This window comes from Tamandua tetradactyla, chromosome 7 (genome assembly GCF_023851605.1).
Source record: "Tamandua tetradactyla isolate mTamTet1 chromosome 7, mTamTet1.pri, whole genome shotgun sequence".
Lineage (NCBI taxonomy): Eukaryota > Metazoa > Chordata > Mammalia > Pilosa > Myrmecophagidae > Tamandua > Tamandua tetradactyla.
The window spans coordinates 68,755,064-68,773,952 of record NC_135333.1 but is presented as its reverse complement, the minus strand read 5'-3'; the positions used below and the strand labels follow the sequence as shown (position 1 = coordinate 68,773,952).

The 18,889-nt window shown below is 46.6% G+C and overlaps 2 protein-coding genes and 1 long non-coding RNA gene across 7 annotated transcripts in view; 1 reads left to right on the top strand and 2 right to left on the bottom strand.

The window, feature by feature from the left end:
• The window catches only part of LOC143691402 (uncharacterized), a 24,689-nt gene extending 20,089 nt beyond the window's left edge, over positions 1 to 4,600 (bottom strand). For both annotated transcript variants that reach the window (XR_013179506.1, XR_013179507.1), the window contains exons 1-2: positions 3,999 to 4,600; positions 3,165 to 3,326 (exon numbers count right to left, since the gene is read on the bottom strand). This is a non-coding gene — a long non-coding RNA (uncharacterized LOC143691402). The remainder of the gene's footprint in view (positions 1 to 3,164; positions 3,327 to 3,998) is intronic.
• On the top strand, positions 4,284 to 11,259 carry VAMP1 (vesicle associated membrane protein 1). 3 transcript variants are annotated; one of them, XM_077169800.1, is made up of 5 exons: positions 4,284 to 4,603; positions 7,289 to 7,466; positions 7,747 to 7,905; positions 8,530 to 8,609; positions 10,656 to 11,259. In XM_077169800.1, coding segments are annotated over exons 1-5 (657 nt in total). In that variant the 5' UTR covers positions 4,284 to 4,601; the 3' UTR covers positions 10,894 to 11,259. The 3 variants fall into 3 exon arrangements, with proteins under 3 accessions (XP_077025915.1, XP_077025916.1, XP_077025917.1); XM_077169801.1 differs by having other exon boundaries at positions 4,296 to 4,603; positions 8,558 to 8,609; positions 10,756 to 11,259; XM_077169802.1 differs by having other exon boundaries at positions 4,297 to 4,603; positions 8,558 to 8,609.
• Positions 10,948 to 18,889, bottom strand: TAPBPL (TAP binding protein like). 2 transcript variants are annotated; one of them, XM_077169796.1, is made up of 7 exons: positions 18,340 to 18,889; positions 17,372 to 17,590; positions 16,953 to 17,225; positions 14,744 to 15,082; positions 13,847 to 14,149; positions 12,524 to 12,607; positions 10,948 to 11,464 (listed from the first exon to the last, which is right to left on the bottom strand). In XM_077169796.1, exons 1-7 carry the CDS (start codon positions 18,401 to 18,403, stop codon positions 11,433 to 11,435), a joined length of 1,314 nt encoding a protein of 437 aa, XP_077025911.1. In that variant the 5' UTR covers positions 18,404 to 18,889; the 3' UTR covers positions 10,948 to 11,432. The 2 variants fall into 2 exon arrangements, with proteins under 2 accessions (XP_077025911.1, XP_077025909.1); XM_077169794.1 differs by lacking the exon at positions 10,948 to 11,464 and adding an exon at positions 11,484 to 12,367.

Below are 18,889 nucleotides of genomic sequence, written 5' to 3'. Positions count from 1 at the left end.
TTATGCTTCTTAGCGCATAAATATCCATTGTATGCATATACCATATTTTGTTTAGCCATTCGTCAGTTGATGGACACTTGGGTTATTTCCATCTTTTGGCAATTGTGAATAATGCTGCCAAGAACATCAGGGTATAAATATGTTCACATCCATGCTTTCAGTTCTTCTGAGTATATACCTAGTAGTGGGATTGCCAGATCATAAGGCAGTTTTACATTTAGCTTCTCTGCCCCTTTCTATCTTTCTTCTTCTTCTGAAAGTCTTACAATGGATATATTGGTATGCTTGATAGTGTTTGTTCTAGTTTGCTAGCTACCGGAATGCGATATACCAGAAACAGAATGGTTTTTAAAAATGGGAATTTAATAAATTGCAGGTTTTTACATGTTCTAAGGCCATGAAAATGTCCAAATTAAAGCAAGGCTATAGACATGTCCACCTAAGGCATCCAGGGAAAGATATCTTGATTCAAGAAGGCCAATGATGTTCAGGGTTTCTTTCTCAACTGGAAAGGCACAAGGTGAACATGGTGACATCTGCTTTCTCTCCAAGCTTCTTGTTTTATGATGCTCTCCTGGGTGCATTTTCCTTCTTCATCTCCAATGGTCTCTGGCTACTTGGGCTCTAAAGCTTTCTCCAAAATGGTTCCCTCTTAAAAAGGCTCCATTAAGCAACCCCATCTTAAATGGGTGAAGGAGACACATCGCTGTGGAAACATCTAATCAAAAGTTAACACCCACAATTGAGTGGGTCATGGAAACAATAAAAAAGCTCCCACCCAGCAATATTGAAAGGCCATTAAATAACTTGGCTTTTCTGGGGTACACAACAAATTCAAACCGTCAGTGTCCCACAGGTTCCTCAGCCTCTGTTCACTTCTCATTCTTTCCTCTTTCTGCCTCTCAGACTAGATGATTTTTTTTGGGGGGGTAGGCTTGGGAAGGCATGGGGAATCAAACCTGGGTCTCTGGCATGGCAGGCGAGAATTCTGCCACTGAACCACTATTGCATCAGCCTAGATGATTTTTAATTAATAAAACAACATAAAAACATACAAAACTTCTTAACATACAAACATTCTATACATGGTATACAATCAATGGCTCACAATATCACCACATATGTGTATATTCAGCACAATGATCTTTTTTTTTTTTTTTTTAACATTTGCATGTAGGAGATAGGATTAACATAAGACCTGCGGAACTAGTTGGGAGTAGATGGTATTAGGGTGGCAGTGGCAGTAAACTGCTTTATGTTATCTGATTTATGTAGAACAGTCTGAGAGGAAGAGAATGTTTGTTTATCGCAAATGGTTATTTTAAGTATGAAGGAAGAGCACTAACAGATAAGAACTTTGTTCCCTCAGGAAATGCATGCACATCTTTTGTCATCCTGCAGTATATAAGCAGGGTCTGATTAAGAATAAAATTGCCTGATGTCTGTGGTCTGTTATCACTGAGCTTCAGACCCCCTGAACCCATCTGTGTCTGTCTTTCTTTCTTTCATTCTTTCTTTCTCATCATTCCTTAATATCCTTCGAGCTCCGTTTCATAGGAAACAACATTTGCATCCTCCAGGAAAAGAAATAAAAAAGAAAAAAGAAAAAAATTTGCACATACCATATCCCTCATCCCTCCCTTTCATTGACCACTAGTATTTTCATCTACCCAATTTATTTTAAGCTTTGTTCCCCCTATTGTTTATTTTTTTCTCCATATTTTTTACTCATCAGACTAGATGATTTTGATTATCTTCAATTACACTGACTCTTTCTTCTATCAGCTCCAATCTGCTGTTGAACCCCTTTAGGGAATTTTTAATTTCTGTTACTGTGTTCTTCAGCTCTTTTTAGTTTCTTTTCTTAATTTTCATTTTTCTATTAATATCTCTGTGTTCATCTATTATTTTCCTGATTTCCTTTATTTCTTTGTCCATGTCTTCTTTTAGTTCCTCGAGCATATTAAAGACCATTTTTAAAAAGTCTTTGTCTGGCACATTCCAAGTCTGATCTTCCTCAGTGATAGTTTCTAGTGCTTTAATTTTCTCCTGTGCCAGGGCCATCACTTCGCATTTCTTCGTATGTTTTGTAGTCTTTTGTTGAAACCTGTACATTTTGATATTTTAGTGTGTTATCGCTGGGATTTAGACTCTGAGGTGTCTGTTCCTAAGCTTGTATCCAGCTAGTGTGACACAGCTTTCCTCGAATGCCAGGAGCTAATTAAAAAAAAGGTGTGTGTGTGCGGAGAAAACCCCTTTCCTATACTTTGCTGATTGACCTGTATTGGTATTCTCCTTCAGAGTTTATCCATACAATGAATTTTGACAATAGCTCCAGGCCAAACATAGGGCCGCCCTGATCCTTTCTGCTTGTGCCTCCCTGTTTCCTAGGAAACAGTTTCCTCATTATCCTGGGCATTGCACTGTATATCCTACATCTGGAAATCCCTTACTCCAGGCAGCCACTTAACTAATCTCCCACTGAGTCCTGAAGGACAGCTTGGTGAGCTGCCTTCTACATGCAGTAGCTTAAGTTCTAGGACAGTGAGTCCTTTAGGCCACCACCAGACAGACTGGGTCAGACATACACGCTCCTCTTCTTCCTCCATAACTAGGACCAGGGATCCATACTGGCAGCACAGACCAGCTCTAGAAAAGCCAGTGAGGAGTGGGGGAGGTAAAAGCCAGCGTTTTTAAGTAGACTTTTACTTAATTTGACACTCACCCTGTTACTGCAGTCCATTAACTGTTTTTTTTGTTTGTTTTTAGCTTTCAACTTTGAGAAGGATGTTTCTGCCAGTTTTTGCTGTAGGTTCAAAACTTCAGTATGTGTGTGTATGGAGCCCTGAAATGTCTCACTCTTGCATCTTGATCTAGGACACCCTCCCATTCTTTTTTCTTTGAGGGCTTATAGTTTGCTTTCAATGTTTAAGAATTTTCATTTTGATGTGGCTTCTGGAAGGAGATGGTATAAATACACACGATCAATACAATACGTTTCTAAGAGCAATTGTTAACGAGTTTTAAGCAGGGTTGTGATTTGAATAGACCACTCGTTTTTCTCGGGGGAAGAATATGAGGGAGGGCAAGATTGGAAGCAGATATTTCATTGAGTCAAGAGACACAGTATCGCAAGTTAACATTTCCTAAATTGGGATGCTCACCATAGCCATTAGCCAGACAGCAGTCATATATCATCTTTCCATGAGCAGCAAAATTTATAAAATATGTGTCTAAGACTTGGAAGAAAATTCCGGAGAACAGAAACACTCTTTCCATAAATGCGGTATCAACAAAATTCTTGATGAAATGCACAGAGGATTGCACTGTGTGGAAAATGACGGATATTTACGACTGACTCAAAAAATAAAAATAAAAAAACCAAAAAACTAATTTTAAGGGTCAGCCTCTGAATGTGACCCTTGGCAGTATTGTTACTATGTCTCTACTTTCCTTTAGCATAAGAATGATGTATGTAAAGATCTGTATTTAAATCTACACTTTCCATAAGCAAAATAAAGTTTCTAAGTGAGAAAGCATTGTGCAAACTTTAAGTGATAAAGCAAGTTACTTGAAACCTTCTTTTCCTTAGGATATAAAATTATGGTAAATTTTATGAATGACGGCATCCAGGCAAGAGATAATGGTCTGAAGTAGGACAGTGAGTGGAGGCAAGGAATTCTAGAAATTCCAAGAAAGAAAAATCCACTTTGTCAATTACTGGAGGTGGGGATAAAAGTGAACGGGGCGGGGGGTGGGGCAGTAAATCTATAATGGCTTCCATGATTTCTGGTTTAGGAAACTGATTCAATGTGGTAGCCTTCCATGAGAAGGACAGGAGGAGCAGATTTAGGGGAGGGGGTGGGTGGGCATCAATTTAGGATACCCTGTGAGGGGCTTTTTGGGGACGTGCAAGGGAATGAATGAAGACTTCCAATTAGCTTTGGTGGGACCGAAATCCGCGCCCGGTACTTGGTATCCGGAGCCTGCAGCTCTACCTAGATGGGTTCTGCATCCTCAGAGCTGTTTGTCAGAGGCGGTGGAGCGGGGAGGACGTCGGCCAGGTCTGAGCTTTCGAACCGTGCAGACTCGCCAACCGCCACCTCTCCCGAGACAGCAAAGCCGGGGCGACCCAGGGCGGTTTCTTCCCGCACCCCAGGCTGCGGGTGGGGACATCATGATTGGCTGGACGCCAGAAGCTGCTCACGATTGGTTAGGAGGTTCCAAAAGGCCTATCAACCCCGCCTTGTGAGGTAAGCAAACTATAGATGTGTTGTCCAGTGTGTGATTTGCTTTCCTGAGTCGGGATGAGAAGAGAGCTGTGATTGGCAAATTTTCAGGGCTAGACGGGTTTCGCTTCTGGACCCTGCGCCTGTCCTGAGCGTGGATTGGGCCATGGCATTTACGTCATCAGAGAGGCGTGGCCACCACTATTAAAGTCTGGGTTGGGGGCTCCAGCTGCGGTTACGTTTCTCCGCATCTGGTGCTCCGGCTGGCGAGTAGACGCGGAGCTCGGAGGTTCTGTCGACGCAGTGTTACCTTGCGCCAGCAGTCTCGCGGTAGCCTCCGGAAGGTAGACGGACCTTCGTTCTGTCAGAGAAATGTGAGTTGATTCTGGTGTTGGGGGCTCGGCATCTTCTTGCCAAGTCTCATCTCTAGCTCCGGACTCTGCTGGACAGGAAATGGCGCATTGCAGTAGCTGCGGTGACGCGGAGAACCACCATCGCGGGCTTCCACCAAACCCAGCCACCCAGGGGAGGGGGGCAGCACCCCAGTCCTGAACCAGCCACAGCCAGCACCCCATGGGCAGGATAGGGGTGCAGGGATCCTATATTCTTTGCAGTCTCTCCTCTCACCTGTGGGGCGCCTCATTCTCGGCATAGAGGAGCCCCGGACAGGGTAGGGGACTCGAATCCCGTTTTTGTCGTCTGTCTGCATCTGTACTTAGGGCCTCTGGAATGACAGTCCTTGGTGCACCTGCCAGTTAGTAACTTGGGTTGCCCTGCAACCTCTGGATTTATGTATGCCTCCCACTCCAATAGTGTGATATGTGCCCCTACTGGCAGGGAGTGAAGTTCCAGAAACTTATTTTTCAGTTCTTTGGCATCAGGTGGGCAACCCAGAAAGACTCAAGGGGTGGCAGCATGTGATTCCACGCAGCCATGTATCCCAAGGCCACCTGTATACGAGGTGATTTCCTGTCATGGAGTCTTAGCCAAGTATATGGAAGAAAAATTGGGAGAGCTGAGCATTTGTCCCTTCCCCAAACACACTCAGTTTGGTCTCTGGCCATCTTCAATATTTATCCCTATCCCAAGATCCTGAAGGAGAAAGAACTATGGCAAGACAAATGACTTCCCCTGGCAGGACCACAATATGTTTACTAGAGATCTTTCCGATTACTGCTGGAGCCCTGACCTGGTCCTAGATGTATTTTTACTGCTTCACTTAGTGACAAGAAAAAGAAGAGGGTGTGGGGAGAAGATGTACTTGTGTTACATAAGGGCTATAACTACTCCTGAGTATTTTACTGCCGAGTTTTTCCAACTCCCAACAGGTAGGTGGTGAAATAGAATGGAATGCTTTATAGTCATTTTAGCTTTCTTCTTTATTTCTGAGGTTTTAGCTGTATATGATATCCTGAACATTTTGGCCAAACCTGAGGATTCCAGTTTGCCTTTTGGGGAGTGGGATCCCTCTCAATTGAATGGTTTCCATAGCATCCGTGTGGAATGAACAGAAGAAGGTGGAGAAAGCATGACAGCTAGCAAGGCATCATGAAGACTCTGACCTTAATCTTGTCACTAGTGCCAACATCCTGGACTGCTTCCAAGACCAAACCCGGGCTGCCACATTTTCATTGAATTTTCTGCCTTCAGTTGAGGACTAGATTGCTTAGTTCACTAGCAGTACAAGAGTCTTGTGGGGTTTGCATGGCTTTCTTTCCTCTGCCTCCCTTGTGCTTTAGAGGGAAATAAAAAAGTGATTCCTTAAATGATAATGAGTCAGGTGTAACCTGTTAGAATAGCCTCTCTAAGGGGTTATTCTCTGTATTTTTTTGACTGAGAGAAATTCACTTAGGAAGGTAGAGCTTCTGGGTAATAGTTCAATTGTGATTAGTCAAGGAGTTTCCTTCTGGGTGACTTCATGATGGTTTAATCCCTAGTGCATTTATTCTCAGGCTGCTCCTGTGAGGTGTGGTTTGTGAGGTTCTCCTTCTGTTTGAGGAGTTCTTGCTGTATTTTCTATTCTCCATCAACTTTGAGAGATGCCTCTCCTGTCTGTGCATTTGCCCTTTGTGGAGAAAATCTCATCCTTTAAGTTAGACTTCTAACTAGGTGGTGAAGTTAGCTTTCATGTGTTGGGACATGGAGAGGAGTTTATCTTGAAGACACCACACTAGATTATTCCTTTTTGTTATGGGATCCTTTATTCTTGATGGAGGATTGTAGACTAAGATTTCCCTTTGGGGCATAGGGACTAGAGAATCCTTGCCAAATCTAGAAAAGAAAGAGACAGAACGTCCATAGTTCATGTACATTGAGGACGAGTTCCAGCATTTTTGCTTCCTCCCTGAGATCTTGGAACAGGTTCCATAATTAATGGAATTGCCTTGGGCTCCAAGTTCAAACTGAAGTCCCCATCTTCTCTGCCAAAAACAAAGCCAGTAAACAGTCCTGACTCACTCCACATAAATAGCCTTTGGTGATTCTCCAAGTCATCCTTATTCAGCAGCCCCAATCATTATATGAAACATAACCAATAACTGGATCTAAGTGGAGTCTGTCAGCTTGCCTTTTCCTTTTATAGTCAGACTTTGCAAAACAAACAAAACAAAATGCATTTTAGTCCATAAGCTTCTTCTAGGGTTTAGAGTTTTTTCTATGGGTTTCTCTTAACCCGAGTTTTCCAGTTTGACTTCATGCAAAAAGCATCTGACAGCTGGGGAAATGCCATTTAAGCCAAGGCTTGCATATTTGTCCCTGTAGCCATTGGGCCAGAGGACAGGTTTGAGTTTGGGTCTAACATCAGATCCCAACTGAGATTTCTTCTTGATACCCTGGATGTCCCTGAACCCATCTAAATGTTGTTATAGGATCTTCTTTGTCTTGCTTCTTGCCTCTATGCTGTATTTTCCTGCCTAGGATTTGCCAAGGAGCTAGATCCTGCCTATTTGTAAATGACGTAATCATAATTGCTTTAGTGGAAGGGTTAAAAAAATGCATGAGATTCCTTTCTTGTCTGGGTTACCTTTTGTATTTTGTGCTTTGTCTACGTCTCTCCACAGGTCTGTTCCTGTTCAGCCCCCTACCCCAGAAGGGGCTGCTCCAGGTGGTGGTGCTCCAGGTGGTGGTGCCCCCGGTGATGGTGCCCCCGGTGGTGGTGCTCCGGGTGGTGGTCCTTCCATCCCTACTAACACGACCAGTAACAGACAACTACAGAAAAGCCAGGCAGAAGTGGCAGAGGTAGGTGTTAGCTTTTCTCCAAGAGTTTCTGAATCGTAGAAGTTTAGAGAGAGAAGAGAACATCTTGTCTGTCACTTCTCTCTCTCCTCCACCCCCCCCACCCCACCCCCCGTTTCTGTCTCTGTCTCTGTCTCTCATCATAAAGGCATAACTGAAGGCTCTGGGAGACGAAGCATCCCTTGGAGTTAAACAGAGCCACACTTGTCTTGTGATTCTTTGGCCGTTGTTCTCTCTCGCCTCTAGAGGGAGCTCTGCAGCCTTGTCTCTGCGCCCCCTTCAGGTGGTGAATATCATTCGTATGAATGTGGACAAAGTCCTGGAGAGAGATGAGAGGCTTTTGGAACTAGATGACCGAGCTGATGCCTTGCAGGCAGGAGCGTCAGTATTTGAAAGCAGTGCTGCCATGCTAAAGAGGAAGTATTTTTGGAAAAACTGCAAGGTGAATTTACATGCCTTCTTCCCCTTCTTTTCCTGGGCCTCAGTTTGATGAGGGCAAGAAAACCCTTCAGGTTTCTTTCTTCTAATGGCACAGGATCTCTCCTCTGCCGAACACTTGGGAGGAAATCTTATTTCCTACCTGAGATGCATTACTCCTGAGAATTGGCCACCAGGGTAGACTAGAGTATTCAGAACCACTTAACTGGGAGAAAGTAGCTTCCCCAACGGGACTGTCCTGAAAAAAATCCTCATCTGACTCTTCTTCAGCATACCCAACAAAATGGCTTGTGTGTGTGTGTGTGTTTTATATTTGCAACTTTTGGAAATGAGTTGAACACATCACAATGGAAAGCAAGCCAATTGACTAAAGATCCAAGTCTGCACTCTGCTGGAGTTCCTTTTAAAGCCTTAAGGCAACAGAACTAAGTAGTAAGGGGCCCTGGTGTTTCTGAGATGCTGTGCCCTGGGGTCATTATCTGGTAAGCAGCAGAAGGGTTTTGGCCCTCCCTGAGAAGTCTGCAGATCTCCTGGTTGATGGGTGGTTTCTTCCACTGTCCCAAGAAGGGAGGAGGTTCTGTTCCCACATCCTTAGTCCTGCCTCCTTTCCTCCTTCTCCAAATCAAAGGGCTTATTTGTGGTTGATGTTTCTTCAGATGATGATCATACTGGGAGCCATCTGTGCCATCATCGTGGTAGTTATTGTAAGTAAGTATCACTGAGGTTGCTGGTGGGGGCAAGAGGTGGGAAGGTCTCAGAATCTTCTCCCAGCCCTGCCTGCCTGCCTGGGGAGTGGGGCTGCTCTGTCTGAGGTATGGAGACCACTGTTGGGGGGCCCTCATGGGAGGGAGGAAGATGGGCGTGCTGGCAAAGACAAGGGACTTCTTTGATGGACAAGCCTTCCTTCCACAAGATACTGAGGGGAGATGGCTCCTCCTGCTCTAAGGAAGTGGGACTGTGCTGTCTATCACTGGCTTGGGTCAGAGGGAGATCCTGGGAATGGGACACCCACAGCTGGAAGACCTGAATGTCTGGTAACTTGATGTCACTTGTCCTCTTGTTTTCTCCTGTCTCTTTCTCTTCTCTGTCGGGAACTTCCTGATTCCTGTGTCCAGTTTATTTTTTTACTTGAGAATGTTCCACCCCTTCCCTGTCTTCCATTGCCATCCAAACTCATGTCCCTCTCATTCGTGTTTGTTCTCTCAACAAACTTCCCCATTTGCCTCCCTACATCACAACCCAGGCTTCTCTGTCACCCATTCCTCCTTTTTCATTGCATTCATTTGTACTATGTCCCTGAGTGCTAGAAATGCTGCTCGTGGTGTAGTCTTGAAGTAACTACCTGAAGACCAACAGCTGCACCTCCTCCGTACTCGCTTTCTGATATACTGTCAAGTTCTTCTAAAGCCAAAAGAAGTTGGAGGCCAAGGGAAGGGGAATGGGAGTAGCTTGGGTAAAGTGTCCAAAAAGCTGCCAAGATCAGGAGAGGAGAAGGGTATCAGTGCCTAAAGTATCTCCAGAAAAGGCCAGGCAGCTGGTAGGGGGAATCCGAGCAGTTAGAAAAAATAGTGTGGCTCCCTAAATGCTACCTTGATTACTTCATCTGTAACTTTACTTCTCTTCTAGCCCTGGGTCAGGATCCTGGGTGGGCCCAGAGTCTGATCTGGTTCTGGTGCAGTGCTCATTTAGAAAGTTACACCTTTTTGTCGCATTTCTAATGTGTTAGTTCAAGATTTTCTATGTTTTCAGGGCCTTACTGCCTTTTCCTTTGTACTCTGTAGGCCTGGAGAACAAACACTTCTTCACTGAGAAACTATAGTGATTCTCATTCCCATCCTAAAAGCAGTCCCATAAGCTCCTAACTGGAAGGGTTGTCACTTCTTCACATTCTCTGCACACTCCATGTTGTTCATGGGGGCACCAAATAATATCATATGGCCAAAGTTTGGGGCTCTGCACACTCCATGTTGTTCATGGGGGCACCAAATAATATCATATGGCTGAAGTTAGGGGGTCTCAGTTCATTTTAGTTGTGACATAGATAGATAAAGAGAGAATGCTTGTTTGTCTTACAGAAACAGTGAGTCAGGGCCTTGATTTGAAAATAAGAAGTTGGAGGAAGCTGTTTCTTGCCTTCTCAGGGTCTTATTCCTCCCTTCCTGATGGTAAAGGAGCTTGAGGTTGTTAGAGTAGAGGGATTCTTGGACTCTCTGGGAATCCTTTCCTTTTCCCCCACCCCTGTGTACTTGTCAGAGACAGGGGTGAGGCAGGGGGTCCTTCCCCAGGGCCTGAGAAGTCCAGGGTACTCACCAACTCTGTCTCGGGTTGGGAGGTGTCACAGTCTGTAGCCAGTGTGCTTGTGTATTGCTGGGCTGTCATGGGGCCTTCTCACTTAGTGCCACCTTTCTGTTCTTCCTGCAGTATGTCACCTTTCTAAACTGCCCTTCCTTACCCATCTGAATTCTACTTTACCTTCTTTCTTTTTTCCTTCCTTGTATGACATATGGGTATAGACAGTGGAACCTGAGGATGGGAGCTGAGGACAGAGGGGAGGAGGAGGGTAGGCTGGGGACAGAAGGACAGCACCCACGGCTTTTGTTCCTTCCATCCTCTTGTCCATAAGCAGGAAGAGGCCGCGGCCATGCTGGGCTGCGTCTGGATGCTCACTTTTCATGTAGCAGCATTTCATTTGTGCAGAACCATCCTTCCTCTTCCTTTGCCCCTATTTCCCATGTTCCCTTTGTCCTGCCCCAGGGCAGGACTGAAGAGCTGGAAGAAAGCAGTCAGTGTACCCTCCCAACGGTCCCCTTCGAAGGTCTCCACTCTCTTCTGGGCTCCTCCTTTCCTAATGCAGGGGGTCGCCGCTGAAGAAGAGCCACCACTGTCCTCGATGTATCCCAAGACTGGAGAAAATCTGCCCCCTTGGCCCACCCAGCCCTGTCACAGGAATTACTACCTGGGTTTCTGTCTCTCTGAGGCTTACCAGAAGTAGTTGGCTTTGTTCTTTTGGAGGTGTTAGCCTTCTACTTTCTTTCTCACCCCACCTTGTACCCACTTCTGTATCTTTGCTCTCCCCTGGCCCTTACACTCACCCATGTACATGAGCAGATATGCAACTAAAACCTGGGACTTTGCAGTCAAATGAAGCTGAGCTTCCCACATCTTCTGGTGTTTGCCATGAGCTGATGTGGGGTTTCCATTGTATGTCTGTCATCACATCTTTGTCTTTTTTCCTAATCCCAATCTCATACTTGTATAGAGTAATGACAGTTGTACTTGTACCAAAGACATGTGGCATATTTACCAATTTAATGTATTTGGGCAAAGGCAAAAATATAAATTCCTACCACTAAACTGACTTGGTTGTTGTTTGGATTGGAATAAGTGGGGGTGGGGAGGAGGGATGTGTCGTTTCTTTCTAAGAGTCTGATGTTGCTCTGGGCTTGAAGGGCTGGCTTATGTGTGCTGTATGATCTTCACATGATTGAAGGTCCGTGTGTTGGCAGAGGAAGTGGTCTCCACTCTTAGCATTCATACCTGCAGCAGCCCAAGTCTTGCAGGTGCTGTAAGAGGAAGTGATGAGAGGAAGTTGAGCAGGCATCTCACACTGACAAACAGTTGCAGATTTTCTCAGGACTCTCCCATATACCTCTTCCTTAGGTCCTCAGCCTGCCTGCTCTGTCCTAGGATGTGCCCACACCAGGCCCTGAATGAACATCTATTTTCCTATCATCCTCAAGTACAGTCTTATGCGGGGTTCCATTGTAGTGACCAGGCATATTTTAATAATGAGCAGAAGGAGAAATTTCTCCCTCATAGTGAGGGGGTGAGGCTCCTGTAGGTATCTTGAAATACCAGCAACTCTCGGAAGGAGCAGAACCTTAGCTGCAGTTTAAGGTTACACCGAGCAACTGAGGTGGATACCTGTGGCTGCCTCTGAGGATCTTTGTTTGACACCTCCACATTTGCACATCGGAGCAGTGAGGCTTGGGGACAAAGCATAGAGACAGCATAGAGAAGACAGGGATGTGGCACCAGGGTTTTTATTTTGATAAAATTCAGTGTTTGTGAATGATGGCCCAACCCCCTCCCTTTTGCCCCAGGATCCCTTACTTGCCCTTTCTTAATTTCTTCCTGTTTTCTTTATCTACTGTCTCAGCCCAGATCTGGCTCTTTAGTTTTAATCTCCACCCTAGACATTTTGCCTTCCTGTTGTCCTCTCAACTCTCCTGTTTTCTGCCCAGGGCACCCAACAAAGGAAGGCATATCTGGTTCTGCATATCCAGAACCAGAGTTGGCCTTCTCATGATCCGATGTTTTTTTCTTTCTTTGTTGGAGCCTTTTTGAACTCCCTAGAGTTCAGGAGATCTGTTCAGAGTACGTTTGGGAGAATGTGGCTACTCTTTCTTTTTACTCTGAGGCAGGAGAGCAGCTACCCAGAATCTTGCCAGACCTTGGTGAGGTAGCTAGAAGGAAACAGAGGAAACAGATTTTTTCATTTGGGGAACTCCAAAAAAGGCAGGGGGCTGTGGTGGATAGGCTGACTAGGATTTGGGGTACCTGGTCCGGGTGGGGAAGTGGTGAGGTGAGTTAGGGGCCAGTGCTGAGGGCCTCTTTCTTACCTTGCCATCTCTGAAGGCCCAGGACCAACAGTGCAAGAAGGAAGAGGCTGCTGGCAAGGAGGACTCCAAAGGCCATTCCCTTCTCTGTAGGTGAGAGCAAGGCAGGTGGATGCAATGGCTGAGTCCTCCTCACCCCCAATTTCTACCCCGGGAGGAGGAACAAAGGAGTGTGTTTGTGAGTCCCTGACCAGGAATCCCTAGCTAATGTCACCCTGCTCCCCCCTAGGAGCTGGCTTCAGGGTGGCATTCGTACTTGTTGGAGTGTTGGAGGTAGGTTCGTGTGGGCTCTTCCACACAGAATTCTCTACTTCTGCCTACCTCAGGAGAAATTTTCTTTTTTATTGAATTGCAAAAGACATTTAGGTTAGACTAGTTGTTGACAGAAAAATTAGGATTTGTAAATAGCTGGGGGATGAGGTGAGCAGGAAGCTCACAGTCTGGTGAGCAAGTGAAAAAAGCCCAGTGCCTGCTGGATCTTGCATTTCTAAGGAGAAGTTCTTTCTATCTAAAATCTTTCAACAACAAAAGAAAAACAAAACAAAACAAAATAAAACCTTTCAACAACATTCTATGGCTTTCAGATGAAGTTCAAACTTGAAGGTCTGTCACGATCTGGCTGCTAAAAATAGTTGAGGGTTTAAATCTCAACAAGAGGAGTGAAGCTGCATGTTTTTCACATTTTCTGTTTTACCATTTACTGTGTAGTCAACCTTGAGCAAATTATTTAGCATCTTTAAGTGCCAGTTTACTCATCCATAAAATGGGTGCCATGTTAATAGATAAGATACTACATATAAATGCTTACTATATTTCTTTACTCATGTAAACACTCAATAAATATTATTAACTCTTAAGCTTCAGTGCCTTCTGTTTCCCCTTTTTTCCATATACCTTTAGCTGTAACTGTGCTGAACTACTTGCAGTTCCCCAGATTCTCTTTAGGTTGCTCTATAGTTTGGCCTTTACAGCTGCTGTTCTGTCTTAAGTGCTCCTTTCTCCCTAAGTTGGCCAATTTGGCTCATATGTCTTCTCAAAGGTCATTGTTCCTGACTGCCTAATCTGTCTCCCCAACTGGACTAAGCTCCTTGAGGACAAGTGCGGGAAATTCATCCTTGATTCCCAGCTCTACATGTTGCCTGGCACCCTGCAGCTTGGGTGTAAGGAAGTTTCAAGGAATGTGTGGTAGAAGCCATGTAGGCTTCTGTGTTGGGAAAGAAAAAGCTAGCAGCAGAGGCAGGACAGGAAGAAGCTGGGTCTGGGACAAAGCCAGAGGAGATCCGTGAGCCCTGTGTGGTTGAGGGGAAAGGAGGGTACTCCCAGTACCTGGTGGGGCAACCCAGATGCTGGCTCCAAGGGGCTCCTCCAGGGAGCTATGGGTGACCTGGCAGGTGTAAGTGGCACCTGCAGAGCCAGGTTCTCCTGTCAGGGAGGAGGAGATGCTGTAGGTTCCTGCAGCGCTTTGCCTGAGGCTGGAGAAGGAAGCATCAGAGACTCGCACTGGGGCCTTGCCTGGCTCCTCTCGGGTCCACATCACAGCCACGTCCAGTGGGTAGTAGCCAGTGATGCTGCAGGTGAGGGTAGGTAGCGGAGTTTTGTTTAGCAAGTGCAGTCCTATTTTTGGAGAAGCTGGAAGAATGAGGAATAAGATTCCAGAGGAATTCGCTTAGGACAGCAGAGAAGCCTGAAATCTTCCTGCTGAGAGTGAGAGTAGATTGCAGAGGGAAGTCTCCCCTCAGCAGTATACCAAGGGATGGGGGTTTGAGGACCCACCCTGGATAGAGGCAAGAAGGGGGTACATTTGCCATAGATAATTTAAAAACTATGGTAAAGGTTGGCTAGCTTTTTGTTATCACCGTGAACCAGCAATTTTGAAGTCTACCGGTGATAAGAAACTTCTGATCAGAACAGCTTTTAGCACCCTGCCCTGGTTTGCCACTGCTCCTTAGGATGTTCTCTAAAAGAACTGACATGATTGGCACCTTCAAGCCTGGCCAGGGCAGAATCCTGGGCTGAGAAATTCCTCTATGGAATTATCCTCAAGTCCAATAGGATACCCTGTCTCGTGCCATCTGTGCCTTTAGGATGGAGATGGCATTTTGGTTGTGGGAAAGCAGCATGCCACTCTGGAAACTGCCCTTCTGTTTGGACCCCAATCTGGAAAACAGTCCCAATAAGCATAACCCTTCTCCTCTCCCCAGGATAACTGCATCCTGGCCTCACCTTGGACATTGAGCTGGATGATTTGCTGAGCTTGGTACAGAGAGGTGGTGATCAGGCAAATGTAGGCCCCCTCATCCTTTGGAAAGAGGCTAGGTAGGGTGAGGGAGGCGTCCCCAGCCCTGTGTAGCTGCTCAGGCTGCAGGGCAGCACCCTCCCGCTTGGCCTGCTCCTGCCCCGTGGTCCAGCTGTACACCAACTGGCCGCTGCCCTTGTGCTGCAGCCTCCACTCCACGCTTGTGAGGGCCAGGCCCGGTGCCATGGAGAAGCCACAGTGCAGGGACGGCGAGCTTCCCAGCTGGGAGTTCAGGGATGGAGTCTGTGTGGTCACCTGGAACTCAACTGTGGTGAGAAAAAGAGGGGGATGCTTGTGGGCCACTTCCTCCTCAATATCCCCTGATTGCTGAACAGTGGGCGTGCTTGAGGGGAGTATGGAAGGTAATAGGTACATACATACCTGCCCTGCTTCCTCCTCTGGGCAGTGAGGCCAGTGGAGCTAATTTCCTATCAGGGAATCACAAAGAAATGGGGCACTGGAAAGGCAGCGTGACTCACATGGTGGTCTTGAACATTTTTGGGTCACTTGACCCTTGGAAACCTGATGCAAGCATGGACCCCTCCTCGGAAAAATACACACGCAAAATTATGGATTTACAGTTTCAGCAGATCTGTCGACCCTCAATCAAGAACTACTGGAGCAGGAGAGAAAGCACTAGCTTTGGAAGCCTGGCACTTCCACTTCCTAGCTATGTGACCTTGGACACATCACTTGGTGTTGTCAAGCTTGCTTGTTTAAGGCAAGGTTGCTGTGAAAAACCAAATAGGAATAAAAGCTTAAAAACTGCATAGCAGTACTATTTCTGCCAAACCTGCTTAACGTAAATTGAATCAGACAAATCCAAATGGTGGAATACTCTACTAGGCAACTGACCTGAACTCTTCAAAAATGTCAATGCTCTGAAGATAGATTGTTCTAGATTAGAGGAGGCTAAAGGGGAAAGACAGCTAAGTGCTATATATGATCCTTGTTTGAATCCTGAACTTAAGAAAAAGAAGGAAGAAAGGAAGAGAAAGTTATAAGAAACATTATTGGTACATTGGAGAAATAGTGAATTTGGATTTTATGTTAGAGAATATTATATCAATTTTAAAATACAGAGCGACAGTTGGGGGCGATGGGAGCGCTCTATCCTAGCAGGGAGGAATATTTCAACACCGATACTGTTTAGAATTGCCGGTATAGGGTGAAGTGAGAATATAAGGTCATCTGACTTCTAGTCGATTTTTTAATTCTTAAATTCTCTATAGATTGCACCCCCCTTATCGCCTACACCGTGGGTAGTCCACACCCCCCCCCCCACCTTGGCCTGCTGCTGAGGTGATTGTTTTGTGTTTATGAAGGTGAATGTCCTTGTCCTTGGTTATAAATGAAGACGTGCTATACATGGAAGCATTTGGGGTGAAGTTTTATGTTGTCTGCACCTTATTTTCAAATATTCCAGGGGAAAAAAAGTGTACATATATACATGTGATTGTGTGTGTGTGTATATAGAGGAGAGTAAGGGCGAGAATGTCAACAATTGGTGAACCTGGGTGAGGACAGGTATCCGTTATGTTGTTCTTTTCCCTTTTCTGTAGGTTTGAAATTGCCCAAACTAAGGAGGGGTGGGGATACCTAACATAGATGCTGGGCAGATGTGAAAACCTTTCTTTTCTGAGGTAGCTGGATAAATTTAGTTTGGACAACTGAAAGGTAGTGTTCTGAGGCTTTTCAAGGATAGGTGGGCGGCTCCCTAATCTTGCCTGGACGTGGGTGCTTCTTGGAGGCAAAATATTGGATTAGATGGATTCTGGAGATCCTTTCGTCTCCTTATTTTAAATCAGTAAGTCAACTACAGACACCCTACGTGGATAGAGCATCAGGCACCTTATTTCCACAAAGCAGCCTAGAGAGGTGAAACTTATCCCTAATTTTGGAAGTGATGCACAGGTTGTCCTTGTGTTTGGGTCCTCAGGTAGTGGCCTCCCAGCTTTCTCTTTTGCACTGAGGGGTCTTCAGGAAGAAAGAGGACCACGGCCAGGAGGTATCCTGAGATGACTGATGTGGTGGATAGAGGTGGACTTGTTCCCTTTGCTCTCCTTCTAACCCCCATCTCTGCCCACTTGAAGAAGACACAACTTCTCCCCTGCGACTTGCTTTTTATGTTCTCACCTGAAGTCTGCACAGTCCCCTGGGGGCTCAGGGGCAGGTTCAGTGTGGGGTGCCAGGAGGCCCCATTCTCAGCATCCCTAAAAGTCTTCAACACCATGGAGACACTAGGTCCCCCTCCAGACACCTGCACGTTGGCGATGAACCAAGCTGCTTTCTCCACAGTGACCTCTTGGCTGGTCTGGAGGAAATAGTGGGAAATCTCACAGATCACCTCCTTCCCATTGCAGTCAGCATGGAGCAAGGCCTCAGCCTGGGGCAGCTGTATCTGGTCCACTGGGGGAGAAGGATGGCACAGAGGTTGAGTTGGATTGAGAACTTGGGGCCAATGGGAAGCATATTTGGGTGGGTGAACTTGGAGACTGATTAAGGAGCAGGGATGGCCCAGCACAGGACTGAGGACCAGAGTGGATGGCTCTTACCTGAGGCCTCAAAAGTAACAGGTGGGTTGTCTTTGGCCACGGTGTCCCCTTGGAAATCAGTGAAGCCTTCCAGGGAGCCATCATCCAGCACTGGCACCTGCCTCAGCACGAGCAGGGCTTGGCCTATGTTCTCAGTGCTGGCAAGCGCTCCTTCCTTCACAAAGAGGCAGTCCAAAACCACGTCCACTGCTCGCCACTGCCTTTCTGCAGCCCATGGCCCTGGACAGAGAGGGCTGGGTGAGTCCCTCTTGCCTAGGAGGTTACTCCTTTACCCATTACCCCCAAACTGTGAAGTCATCAAGGGGTAGAAGTTGTCTTCCAGGGTCCTGTGTGTCACTCTGTCCATCTCTCCCCTCTGCCCCTCACACTTGCTTTCTGGGATGCACCTGACCCTCCAGGTGTATATACAAGAAGTATTTCCCTCCAGAAATACTTCTTGGTGTGAAGTATTTAAAGTATAAATCCCTGGCTCTGAGGGATTTATATTTTTACTCTTCTTTCCAATTATTGAATTAAAGATTACCTGCTCAATCAAAAGAGCTGTTAGCAAAAGCAACAAATGAGCATATTTTGCCACGGAGAGAGGAGACAGGGCTTTCGTTATGTCAGGAGCTTGGCAGCCATCTTCTCGGATTCCCCCTGCTTTCTGCCCTTACCGGTAGCCTCCGCCCTGTCCTTTGGGGTCGTCTCCCAAGTGGTGTTCCTCGTCTGAGGAGGCCCTTCCTCTTCCTCTCCTGTAGGACGCTGGCTCCCCCACCACATTCCCAGAGGAGGTCTCCAAAAGAAACCCCCAGAGTCCACAGCCTCCCATCCCTACACAGCTGGTTCCTGACTTCCCCAGCCCCTGTGCCTTTTACCTGCTGGGCTTAGAAGGCAACAGGCAGCTGTCCCTGGCCCCTTTGTCTTTCTGTGTTACATTGACCCTGCACTCCGTGCCCGCCCCCCATCCCCAGACCCTCCCCACTCACCCGTCTCTGCAGCTCTCGAGAGGGCCAAGCTGAGCAGCAGGCACCAGCCCTCGGCAGCACCCATGGAGCTGTGCCCCCGCCCCTCTCCTCTCCCCGCCGCCCTTCTCCACAGCCCTGTTTGCTCTGACCTGGGCCAGAGAAGGACAGGCTCCCCAAACACCCCTTGCCGGCCAGCAGCGTGTTAGTTTCACTTCTGTCCTCCTGACCTACTTCACTTTCGCTTTCACTTAGAGGAAGTCATCACTGTGACTGCCTTTGCCTTGAGGAGAAGCCATCTGTAGCAGCTGTCAGAGTCCTGCTCACTGCTCTCCCTCTACACACACAGAGTTCCTGGTGATTTCAAGATCTGACTTTACTGCATTCATTTGCTTCCACCAGTCCAAGCAGAGATGGAAGAATGGGAAAGGGCAGGAGGAGGAGGGGGAGAGGGGCAGGATCGTCTCTTGCTGGTGACCTTTCTCATTCTGTTAGTGTCTCATCCACGCCCTCGCACCCCCTTGGGCAGGCTCCACCTCATTCTGAACAGGAGGAAGCTCCTCCTTCTGATTCC